The sequence below is a fragment of the Peromyscus leucopus genome, chromosome 4 (genome assembly GCF_004664715.2).
Source record: "Peromyscus leucopus breed LL Stock chromosome 4, UCI_PerLeu_2.1, whole genome shotgun sequence".
Taxonomy (NCBI): Eukaryota; Metazoa; Chordata; class Mammalia; order Rodentia; family Cricetidae; genus Peromyscus; species Peromyscus leucopus.
Window position 1 is genome coordinate 15,439,510 of NC_051066.1, and position 12,570 is coordinate 15,452,079.

Genomic DNA, 12,570 nt, shown 5'->3' on the forward strand with positions numbered 1-12,570 from the left:
TTCACAGGGTGTCCCCAGGTGTCGGAAGCAGGCTCTTGTTTGGGCCTTATACTTCACAGAGTTATTCCACCATACCTGGCTTTCCTCTCTAACTCTCCTCTCTTTTTTTTTTTTTTTTTTTTTTTTTTTTGAGACAGGGTTTCTCTGTGTAGCTTTGTGCCTTTCCTGGAACTCACTTGGTAGCCCAGGCTGGCCTCGAACTCACAAATATCCACCTGCCTCTGCCTCCCAAGTGCTGTGATTAAAGGCGTGCGCCACCAACGCCCGGCTTAACTCTCCTCTCTTACACTGTGACTGTGTAACAGTCATACCAAAGCACCATAGCTTGGGATGGCCTATAGCAACAAGCTCTGGATGTGCAGTGTGGCCAGTCTCAGACAAGTCTGAAGGCCTCAAAATGCCCATTTCATCCTGGGTGTCAGTAAGACAGTTTCCAAGTCTTTTCTGCACGTCAGGCCTGCCCTCTGCAGCAAAGGCCTCCTTTGCTATGACGTAGTCATCATATCACAGCAGTTTGTTACACACAGGAGCTCTGTGAGACAACCGTTTAAATGGCTCAAGAGTTAGCATAGCCCTCACAACAAATCTTGATCCTACAGTCCCTGTCTGCTGGGAAACAACCACAGAATCAGGGCAGTTACGGGACAGGGACACTTGTTAACCTGTTTACATGGTGCTCCCACCTCTGGTCCTGCAGGGTTTAGTGCAGCATGGCCTGTGGCTACCCTCAGGCTGTGACAGAGTCTCTGCTCAGCTCCGGATTTTCAAGACTTCTGTGCTGGTTTCTAGGGTAAGGACAACATGTCTTGGAATGCTTACTGGCTGCAGCCTATCATGGACCCTTTTGCTTTTTTACCCCGAAGGATGGAGAGGTATACTGCATTGATGCTCGGTTTTATGGGAATGTCAGCCGGTTCATAAACCACCACTGCGAGCCCAACCTTGTGCCTGTGCGCGTGTTCATGTCACACCAGGACCTGCGGTTCCCCAGGATCGCCTTCTTCAGTACCCGCCTGATCCAGGCTGGGGAGCAGCTGGGGTATGTACAGTGTGACCCTGGCTGGGCGGTGGGTGTGGCGGCTGCCCTCCTAGCCAGGCATGTGCTTCAGCATGTGGGTTCTGGGCTCAGATGGGACAGCTCAGGGGCACTTGGGATGTCTCACCTGCCACCTGTGTCCAACACACAGAAGTGCTGAGTTCTACTTCCCCAGGTTCGACTACGGGGAACGCTTTTGGGACGTCAAGGGCAAGCTCTTCAGTTGCCGGTGTGGGTCTCCCAAGTGTCGGCACTCAAGCGCAGCCCTGGCCCAGCGGCAAGCCAGTGCAGCCCAGGAGGCTCAGGAGAATGGCCTTCCGGATACCAGCTCTGCAGCTGCTGCTGACCCCCTATGAATTGCCAGTGGGGCCAGTGGGACCTTCAGAATCATATTTTGGTGACTGCAATTTAGAGAGGAAAATCTGCACAAGATGTCCAAGAGGAGCTGGAGGTGTGGACACCTCCCAGGAATGTTCTGGGCCTGAGGCGGTTCAGCTGGCCCAGTGCTCGGAACAGAGCACTTTTCTGGTCCTGCACCTCAGAGACCGGACTCCATGTTGCATAACTTGTGAGTTCCTGGTGGTGGTTCTGTCGCTGCAGTGCTTCCCGTTCCTCCTTCTGGTCTCTGAGGCCCTTGCTCCACTGCCAGGTTTGTTTGTATACTGTCTGGTCAGGCTCCTGTAAGGCACTCACCAAGGCCACCGTCACCTACAAGCTGCTCCGTTAGACCTGCTGCCCACAGCCTGTGTTGCTGGCACCAGCTCCCAGGTGCCACCAGAAGACACTAGTTCCCTTACAGCCTTGGAGAGGTTGGCCGACCCACCACTCACTTTGATGAAATGTGGGTTTGCTTTTTAAAGAAATTCTATATCTAGCCCTATATATCAAGCCTCTTACTGGTGTTTCTTTGCGAGGAAGCAGGTTGGCGGATGCAGGCAGACCCTGCACCAGCCCCAGCCAGTTCCGTTGATGCAGGCACCTTTTGTTGATTTCTAAGCCACATGCTATGATGATGAATAAACTCGTTGGTTTTCTACCATTACGGAACATTAGGACAAACAAAGAATAAAAACACAAAACACAGACAACGGTGCTGAATCTGGTGTGGTTTCTACTCACCACGTGAAAATAAACTATCAACTGTAAAAAGAGAACAAAATGATTTTAGAATAAAGTGCAGGAAAAACTTTTTTAAAATGTTAGTCTTGTAGTTGAATAAATTTGCCGTCACCTTTTGTGTGATGGCCTGGCAGGTCATGTACTTTTTTTTGGCATATACCTTTCTAAATACTGTAATTAGTGCAGCGACAGTGGGGTTTTTTTTGTGTGACTCTTCTAAAACATTCATAATGCAGTCATGTTTATTTTTTTCTGTTAAAATGTTTTTGACAGTTTTAAGAGCAGTCTTTTGGCTCAGACCATTTCTTGTTCTGTTTTCAATGAAATCAATAAAAAAGTACTTTAAACGGAGTTTTCATTATGACACATTCTTTCTCCTGGTCTCTGCAAAGCCCTGGCCCTTCCACTGTGGGTGCTATACTCAGGAAGCTATAGTCAGGGCGCCCTGCAAGTCCGCCAGGCCCATTGCTGCGCCCAAGCCGGAAGACTGCATGTGTCCATGTTTGTCCATGTGGCTGGTGTCCAGGGTCCCACGCTGGGAAGCCATTCTGAAAGCTGTTGGAGCAGGTGAGTCCCCATGTGTGACAGTCTTCTTCGGGGCAGTGAGGGTGGAGGAGGCAGAGCTGGAGTTCTTTCCTTCCTGGTGACACGTGATACCTTCCCTAGGGACCCTAGTCACACCAGTGCCTCTGTGCTCCATGGAAGTCTGGCATTGTTCTCTACAGGAGAGCTTGTAAACTCAATGAAAAATTGATCAAAGGCACTATCAGTGCATGGAGTTCATTCAGTCAGGTGTTTTCTGAAGGGAAGACAAGTGTCTCACTGTATAAATGATCAAGTAGGGTGCCTGGGCCCCATGCTGTCCAGCCTGTGGCCCTTGCAGCACTACTGGCAACAGCTGTGTGACAGCTACAGGCAGGCGGGACACTGGTAGACCCAAGGAAAGGCCAGCTTCCTTTCTCCCAGGAGAGCTTGAATTTCGGTACTTTACTGCCCTGAGGAGTAGTCGTGCCGCACAGGTAGATACAAGCGGAAGCCCACAGTAGCTCCCTTCCTTAGTCACACTTGCCTGTTTCTGTGTAAACACTACACCTCCATACCACATCTGTCTCAGGGCAGAGGTGTCCATGTTGGTAAAATCAAATTTGTGTGGTATTGGGTGGGTTGTATACTTCATGCAGCATCCACACAATACCTAAACTTTTGTTGATAAACACGGGCCGATTTCCAAGGTTCCACTAATAAAAGCTATGCTGGAAAGAAGAATCCTGTACATTGTCTTTTTTCCTAGTCATGTTCTTGGGTAAGGGTATCTTAGTTAGGGTTTCTGTTGCTGTGAAGAGACACTGTGACCATGGCAACTCTTATAAGGGAAACCATTTAATTGGGACTGGCTTACAGATTCAGAGGTTTGGTGCATAATCGTCATTTGGAGAAACATGGAAGCATGCAAACAGACATGGTGCTGGAGAAGTAGCTAAGAGTTCTGCATCTCGATCAGCAGGCAGCAGGAAGAGAGAGTGACATTGGGCCTGGCTTGAGCATTCAACACTCAGAGCCCACCCAACGGTGACACACTTCCTCCAACAAGGCCACAGATCCTAATCCTTTCAAATAATGCCACTCCCTATGAGTCTATGGGGACCATTTTCAAGCGGATAAGGAGATATGTGTTGTAATGTGCTAGGAAATGAAGCCACAGAAGACCAAGACCTGTCACAAGGTTCGAGGACTGAACATAATCCTGCAAGTCCAGCCAAAGGCTTGGAAGGCACTGAAGATCTCTTGACTGGGAAGCCCCTACTAACTGATGAGAATACATCTGCAGTTTAACATTTCTGTCAGCTAGTGAGGTACCTCCACATACCCTGTTTGACCCCCTACTACATTGTCCTCACAGCTCAAGGTTGGCCTCAGGAATCTGAATTGCAATTCTGTATTTCCCAGTAAGTGCTATTGACTTTTGCCTCCCTATCTTTCAGTTAACAGTAACTTTGGAATCTATTACCAAACTGCCATAAAATGGATTGGGTACACTTCATCCTCATTTCATTGTCTACAGGGAAATACTGTAGTGTGCTGTCGTGCACTTCTTTGATTATTGGTAACATTAACATTTGTTGCAGGTTGATGTCCCCTTCCTGTGAACTGCCTCTGTACAGTATTCCACTGTGCTGTGTCTCACTGATTTTTTGATTGTATAGTCTATTTAGAAAGACCTCCAGGACCAGTCATTGTGGCACACACCTTTAATTCCAGCACCTGGGAGGTAGAGGCTAGGTTGGTCTGTGTAAATTTGAGACCAACTTGGTCTTCATAGCAGGTTCTAGGCCATCCAGAGCTACATAGTGAAAGCATGTCAGAGAGAGGGAAGGAGAGACCAGAGAGACTGGACCCAAGGCCTTTAGTAGGCAAGTGCTTCATCAGTACACCTTCCTCCCTATTTTGACTTAGACGAGCTCTCACCAAGTTGTTCCAGCTGGCCTTTTGTTCGTTTTTTTTTTAACCTAGGCAGTCTCCTCACTGGGGTGGTGGGTATATTCCTCCATGCCTGACTTCTACCCACAAAATTATAAAAGACGTTCTCCAGCAGCAGTTCTGGTACCACATTTTGAAAAGTTTGCTCTTGTATACAAGTGGGGTTCCTGTATGATGTGTGGTAACTAAGTTGACATGGTTTTCCCAAGGCATGACTCACAGGTTTAAGCCACAGGTCTTGTCATTCCAGCCATGTGTCTGCCAGGTAGCCTTACCATTTCCTTCACCCAGTAACCTTGGCTTCTTCCAGGCAGCTGCTGCAACCCCAGGTTGTCTCCTGTGATGACTTCTATCACAAGTTGTTTTGTCTGTTGGAGATTTCACAGAAGTCAGCTATGCAGGCAAACTAGCTTTGTGTCTGTCTTTTCTGCCCTTGGCTTGTAGAGCACTGTATTGTCACTGTATTGATCTTTTTTCAACCCCCCCCCCCCAAGGAATTCCATAATGGGAGAATGTAGTTACTCACTTTCCTGTCATGTGTGTTTAAGTCTTTCCTAGTTTCTGCTGCTATTATTAAAGTAGCACTGTACTGAACACTCTTGCCCAGGTGCATGTGCTTTTGTTCGTCTGGGATGACTATTGGAAGTAGGTTGGCTAATCCATGTAGTGTGTAAGTTTTACATGCTGCTGTGACTGCATCATCATACATGCATGCTAGTCATGAGTACTTGTCGCCCTTACCCATGCTCGGGCCCAAACACATACCACTGAGCTTCAGCCCCACATCTACAAAAGAGCCTTTACCACTTACGTCCTTAGGAACAACAGTGTGTGTGTGTTTTCAGTACCTCCCCTACTCCCCGGCATAACTCACTCGTATGTCTTCTGTTGCTTTCTTCAGAAGGAAATAGAAAATGCTTTGCTGTATTCTAAAGCTCATTGTGGCCTGGATGTGGTGTCATGTATTGAAGTTCGACCTCCCTCCCCATGAGAGGATGGAAATTCAATCCAAATGTTGTGTGCAAAGGGGACCTTTGTGAGGGGCTTAAGATGGAATGAGGTCATCAGAGTGTTTCTGTGGAGACCGGCGGGAAACCAGAGCACATGCACACATCCTCTCTCTGCCTGTTGTCATGTGGTACTTTATTGCCATCTCATGTCCCTGCCAACAAGATGGCTATCACCAGGTGTGTCCTTGACCTTAGGCCAAGATCGTGACCTACAATAAACTTTATAAGTTATCCTGTCTTAAGCTCTACATTTTATTTAATGAAAAACGGGCCATACAAATATTGTAATTGGGCCAGTTGAGGTGGCACATGCCTTTAATCTCAGCACTTAGGAGGCAGAGGCAGGCGGATCTCTGAGTTTGAGGCCAGCCTGTTTCATAGTTAGTTCCAAGACAGCCAGGACTACATAGACCCTGTTTCAAGAAAACAAAACAAACCACAAATGCAGTATTAGAGTTTGAGTACAGTCCATCTTCCATTCATTTTTGTAAATGGACAAGCGTCGATATTGAGATACCTTTTTGTTCAGAGACACAGCAGTTCCAGCCTCATTTCTTGACTAGAAACTTCTTTACCCTGAATGAGTCTGGTGGTAGGAGAATAGTGTGGAGAAACGGTAGCATCAAGATTGTTATAATGAAAGAAACAAGTGATAGAGAGGACTAAAAACCCTCCTCCACCAAGGGTTGTATATAGTAGAGCATGGCAGACAAAGTTCACACTACTAGAATATAGTATACTTGGGAAAGTAGCATTTGACATTGAACGTTTAACCTTTCTCACTTCCAAGGCCCAAGTACTTGTTTCAAAGTGCTTTCTTAATACTTTTTAAATTTTTTCTGTTTCTACCATTATCCGTGCATCACTGGTTCAATTGTCTTTTCTAGGACACAATCTGGAAGTCCCAGCAGGTACCCTTTGCATCTAGACCCATGCCTTAGCAGAACTACATTGGCCCTTGTAGAACTCCAAGTGACTTATGCTTATTCCCAAACTATTTTTCTCTACGCCTTATTGTCTTTTTATATACAAATACTACAGTCTTACTATTGTAATTTTAAATAACAAAATCACACATGCATTTCAACTTCTACGATCCCTCAAAAAACAAAAACAAACCGGGCGGTGGTGGCACACGCCTTTAATCCCAGTACTCGGGAGGCAGAGGCAGGCGGAGCTCCGTGAGTTCGAGGCCAGCCTGGGCTACAAAGTGAGTTCCAGGAAAGGCGCAAAGCTACAGAGAGAAACCCTGTCTAAAAAAACAAAAAACAAAACCAAAAACAAGCACTTGGGAAGCAGAGGCAGGTGAATCTCTGTGAGTTGGAGGCCAGTCTGGTTTACAAAGAGAGTTCCAGGATAGCTGGGGCTACACAGAGAAACCCTGTCTCAAAAAGCAAACAAAATAAAAGCAAAAACCCAAACACAGGATATTGTTGACCTTTAAATCAACTGTGGTGGAATCTCAGTCACATGTTATAAAACGTTAAATATCACTGGCCCTTGGAAAACTGGCCTTGCCTCTTGCTGGACACTACAGCAAGAGAGCTGGCCCCTGCACTCGGGAGAGATAGCCCCACCCCTTACCACAGGCCAAGGTGAACTGACCCTAAGGGCATGGACTGACCAGCTCAGCTACCACCCAGGGCCTTGGATTGGCCCACCCTAGCATCTACCCCATCTAGGACCTGCTGGAGCTCATGAAGGGATGAGTCCTGCAGAGCGACACCCACAAGATCTCCAAGACTCAGGGCGGCCACAGGATATCCCAGAGGAGTTCCATAGAGGATCCAGTAATGACGGTGTCAGAAACCAGAGGCCTTGAACCAGACCAGTGACTCATTGCAATGAACATTTGCTTGTAAAGCTGATAGGACAAAAGGGTGCACTGTGTGACACACTGAGGCCCCCAGGACGAATGATGTGTTAGAGAGGCAGGAAACATGGAGAAGCAAAGAGGTTTTATATTGTCGTTTTGGTTTCTTTTGTTCTTGTTTTTTTTTTGTTGTTGTTTGCTTGCTTTGTTTTGTTTTATTTTGTGGGGGGATGCTGCAGGGGTGAGGGGAAGATAGGGGGGACTGGGGAGGTGGGAGGAATTGGGGTGCATGTTGTGAAACTCCCAGAGAGTCAATAAAGAAGTTAAATTAGAAGAAAAATTAAGTATCTGGTAAATTTTGATCACTATATGGACATTTATCTTTTTGGGGGGAAGTTTTATTATATTTTTACATTTTACATTTAAGCCTATAGTCAATCAAGTGAATTTTTATGGAAAGTATAAGGCATGTGTCTAGATGGGTTTTTTTTACTCCTTATAGAAATATAAAGAAGCCTCTATTCCCCTGAGAAAGAGCACTGCAGGGTCCATCAAGATCCAGCCTGGGGGACCACTGAGTGAAAACTCAAGAGCGACACTGAGGCTGATTGTCTGTTGGGTGTGGGATTTGTTAGAGTTATTAATGCCACAGAAAGACAGCATGGCAGGGACTCTGAAGAGAGTTTAGATGCACAAGGCAAAGCAGGGATCCACTCTTAAAGGTTTCAAAGAGGGAGGAAGGTTTCATGATACAGTGATGAGTAGCCCATAGTATGTGCTTGCAGTCAGGTTGTCTCTGATTCCTGGTTGGCAGGGAAGGGACAGGTTCTACCCTTGGTTTAATGTGTATCCATCATATGGGATGTTCCGCTTGTAGCCTCTGATAGCTTAGGGTACTTGATAAACTTCTGCGGTGGCTTGACTGGCTCCCACAGGTTCATGTATGCTTAGTCTCCAGTTGGTGGACATGTTTGGGAAGGATTAGGAGGTGTGGCCTTGTTGGAGGAAGTGTGTCACTGGGGTGCATTTTGCTGAAGTATAAGCCAAATAAACCGTTTTCTCGCCAACCTGCTCTTTAGTCATGGTGTTTTGTTGTAGCAACAGAAACCCTGACTCAGACAAATTGGTACCATGGGTAGGGTACTGCTGTGGCAGACTTGCCTGTATGGGTTTACCTCTACATTTTACATCTTGTTTATTTTAAAGGTTTGTATCCTTGTGTTGTCTGCAGATCATTAGACAAACTTGATTGTTAGTAATATTTTACTCTAAACTTACAGTTTTGGGGGTGGAGAGAGCTAGATTAGCAGCATTTGGGTGGAATAGCAAACTTAACAGGCTGACAACAGGAGCCCAGTGTTTCCTGGTCATCTGTAACTGAACCTTAGGCTGACTCAATGTATTATTTTTTTTTTTTTGGTTTTTTTTTTTTCGATACAGGGTTTCTCTGTGTAGCTTTGCGCCTCTCCTGGGACTCACTTGGTAGTCCAGGCTGGCCTCGAACTCAGAGATCCACCTGGCTCTGCCTCCCGAGTTCTGGGATTAAAGGCGTGTGCCACCACCGCCCGGCCTCAATGTATTTTAAAATAGACCATCAGATTTTATTGCTTACACCTGTAAGCACTAGTTTTGTTTCATTCCATAAATTCTCATAAGTGATAGTTTTAACTAAGGTTGGTTTAAAGTATTTTAAAAATTCATTTTTGCCTTTGTTTTGACCCATGTGTCAGCTATGTGGGATTTTTTTTTTTTGGTTTTTTGAGACAGGGTTTCTCTGTGTAGCTTTGCGCCTTTCCTGGAGCTCACTTGGTAGCCCAGGCTGGCCTCGAACTCACAGAGATCCGCCTGGCTCTGCCTCCCGAGTGCTGGGATTAAAGGCGTGCACCACCAACGCCTGGCATGGGATTTTTTTATTCCATTTATTTATTTATTTATTTATTTATTTATTTATTTATTTATTTATTTATTTATGTGTGTACATGTGCTACAACATGCCTATGGAGGTAAGTGTGAGATCATAGTCTGTGCCCTAACAATCCAGGTTCAGCCACTGGTCCTCCATAAGCCAATCAAAAGAGATAAATTAATAGTGAAAACCATAAGAATGATTTGTTAATGTGGCCATATTGGGAGAAGGACAGTGAGAGCCAGTAACCACATCCAAAGGCATCGGTCCTGACATGAGGTAAGTTTTAAATAGAAAGCAAGCGATACGCGAAAGTAAGCGATCTGACCAAGCATCCTGTCCATCACTCCAAGTCTCTGCTGCAAGGTGGCTGACAAGTTCCTCTTCTGCCTGCCCCCCAGGGCTCTCTAGTTATCTTTTTCTCTAGAAAGAAGAGGTTGCTGGGAAAATTCTATCTTGGGGCCCATTGTTTTAGTAGTCTGGTAGCAAAAGAGAGGTACAAATACCTTTTTAGAATATATTCATTCCTGCAAGGTAGATGCTACAAGGGGACAGCTTGTGGAAGTTGGTTCTCTTCTTACATGTGTGTGGGGATCAAACTCGGGGGCTTCTTGGTAAATGCCTTTGCTGATTGAGCCATCCTGCCAGCATAGCAGTGTGTGTGTGTGTGTGTGTGTGTGTGTGTGTGTGTGTGTGTGTGTGTGTGCACTCTCCAAATATTTGAGGATTTTCCAGGTGCTTTAGTGTGTTCAAAAGTATAGAAGGGTCAAAGAGGTGCTCATCTGGTTCAATCTCCAGCACCTAGAGAGACAGACTACCAGAAATTGTCCTCTGGCCTCCATACACTCTGTGGTACAATCTGCTCCTACCCACATACATCATACATGTACAATAGTAATATTTTAGAAGTGTTTCTATTTTACTTTCATTCTTAAAATTGTTTCAGGAGTGTAGACTTCCTGGTAGACAGTTTTTCTCCTCTTTTAGCACTTGGAATGTCATTTTTTTTCCTGGCAGGTTTCATATACCCCAGGCTGGTCTTGAACTCACTGTGGAACAAAGAATGACTGTGAACTTCTGGTTCTCCTGCCTCTATCGGTCAGCAATGGGATTAGAGGTGTGCCCCATCAGTGCTGGGGATTGAACCCAGGACTTTATGCATGCTAAGCAAGTACTCTGTCAACTGAGCTACCTCCCAGCCCTTCCTTTTAGCACTCTGAAAATGTCCTGATGCCTTCTGGCCTGCCTTGTTTCTGATCAGAAACCAGTGGGTTGTCTTCAGTGTTCTGCTTTCTTTTCACTACAGGAAAACTTGCTTTTCACAAACAAGTTTTGGGGGCTGGAGAAATGACTTCTCTTGCTCTTGTAGAGGACCTGGGTTCAGTCCTAAGCTAGATCAGTCCCTAACACCCACAACTATCAGTAACTCCAGTTCCAGGGGATCTGGCACCCTCCTGACTTGCATGGGCAACAGGTATGCATGTGGTGCACATACATACATGCAGGCAGGACAATCACAGAAAACAAAGTCTAAAATTAAAAGAAATTTTCATCTCTAGACATTCTCTTTAGTTCCTTGTGAAAGGGCCATTCTTCAGACTTTCTTTAAACGCGAATCAAATGTACACATGAGCTGTCTACGCATTTTTCTACTGTTATTGCTATGTGTGTACATAATGGTCATGCATGTGTGTGCTGCAGGTTGTGTATGGAGGTCAGAGGACAACACTGTGCATTTAGTTCTCTCCTGCACCAGGTCTAAAGCCTAAGGAGTGCACTGTGGAGTTTATCATGGCTGAGACTCCACTTCTCTGTATCTGTTGTCTGTGTTTGCTAACTTCCTTATCACATGACAGACACCTGAGAGCAAGATTTGAGAGGAAGAGTTTACTTTGGTTTATAGTTTAGAAGGGTCTATCATGATAGCATAGCACAGTGGCTGGAGTGAGCAGTGCCTCCTTGTTAAACCATACCAAATAGGTGGGAAAGTCTGAGGCTCTTTATTATGGCTCCATCCTGGCCCCCTTACCTTCAAAATCCAGCCATTTTTGCCTCCTCCATGTCTCACTTGTCTTCCCAACAGGAGAACTGGGCTTTCTGGTACCTTCCTCCTTATGCTGTCGTTGGAAAACTGTCTTCTTAGAGAGCCAGGCAGGGTGACTGTTCACAAATACGATTCATTCTTCTTCCAAGCATCAGCAGCTCGCATTTTCTATTTATCGTCCAGGGACTAGGACAGTTTCATATATTTTTGCTCAGTTTTATGGTTGTTGTAGGATGGGTATCTAATACTTCTAGCTAAGTTGTATCTAAAAGGAAAACAATGGAAATAAACAAAAGACTTTCTAATTTTATTTCAAATTAAAAACCCAAACCAATTTTCTTGTTTATTAATAAGGTTATGTCAACTCAAATACTACTTGTTGAATCTTTCCACACAAATTTAAATATCACCGATGAAGTTGTGTACACTTCCTTTTATTTATTGTGCTATTAGTTTATGACTTTCCTACATGTATCCTGTTTCTTCAAGATGTTGTATTTTAAATAGAAAAAGTCAACCACAGATACAATATATAAAGGCAGAAGGTTACAAACCTACTATGGTGGTTTGAAAGAAAATGGCCCCCAAAGGGTATGGCACTATTAGGAGGTATGACCTCATTGGAGAAAGTGTGTCACTGAGGGGGTGGACTTTGAAGTCTACTGTACTCAAGCTGTGCCCAGTGTCAGTTTACTTCCTGTAGAACTCAGCTCCTTCTCCAGCACCATGTCTGCCTGCATGCTGTCATGTCCCGTCATGATGATAATGGACTGAACTTCTGAAACTGTAAGCTACCCCAATTAAATGTTTTCCTTTATAAGAGTTGCTGTGCCCATGGCATCTCTTCACAACAATAGAAACCCTAACTAAGACATTCACTTTCAATGTCTTCCTCAGATTAATCAGTTACTGGTTTTGATAATATGTATCTAATCATCCAGTCATTTTATATAAAAATAGAGTGAGGAATGGGTATTTTAATTACTTTCTACTTCTGTGATGAGACACCATGACCAAAGCAACTTATGAAAGAACGCATTTAATTTGGTTTATGGACTCAGAGGATAAGAGTCCATGATGACAGACAGAGCAAAGGCATGGTGACAGGAACCACTGAGAGCTCACATCCTGGTTTGCAAGTAGGAAACAGAGAACACACTGGGA

The 12,570-nt window shown here is 45.0% G+C and overlaps 1 protein-coding gene across 10 annotated transcripts in view; it reads left to right on the forward strand.

Annotated features, from left to right (window-relative positions):
- Positions 1-2,506, forward strand: part of Ehmt1 (euchromatic histone lysine methyltransferase 1) — a 173,245-nt gene extending 170,739 nt beyond the window's left edge. For all 10 annotated transcript variants that reach the window (XM_028868685.1, XM_037204717.1, XM_037204713.1 and 7 more), the window contains 2 exons: positions 864-1,039; positions 1,212-2,506. In XM_028868685.1, coding sequence (XP_028724518.1) covers positions 864-1,039; positions 1,212-1,392 — 357 coding nt within the window. In that variant the 3' untranslated portion in view covers positions 1,393-2,506. The remainder of the gene's footprint in view (positions 1-863; positions 1,040-1,211) is intronic.
- Positions 2,507-12,570: the final 10,064 nt, after the last annotated feature.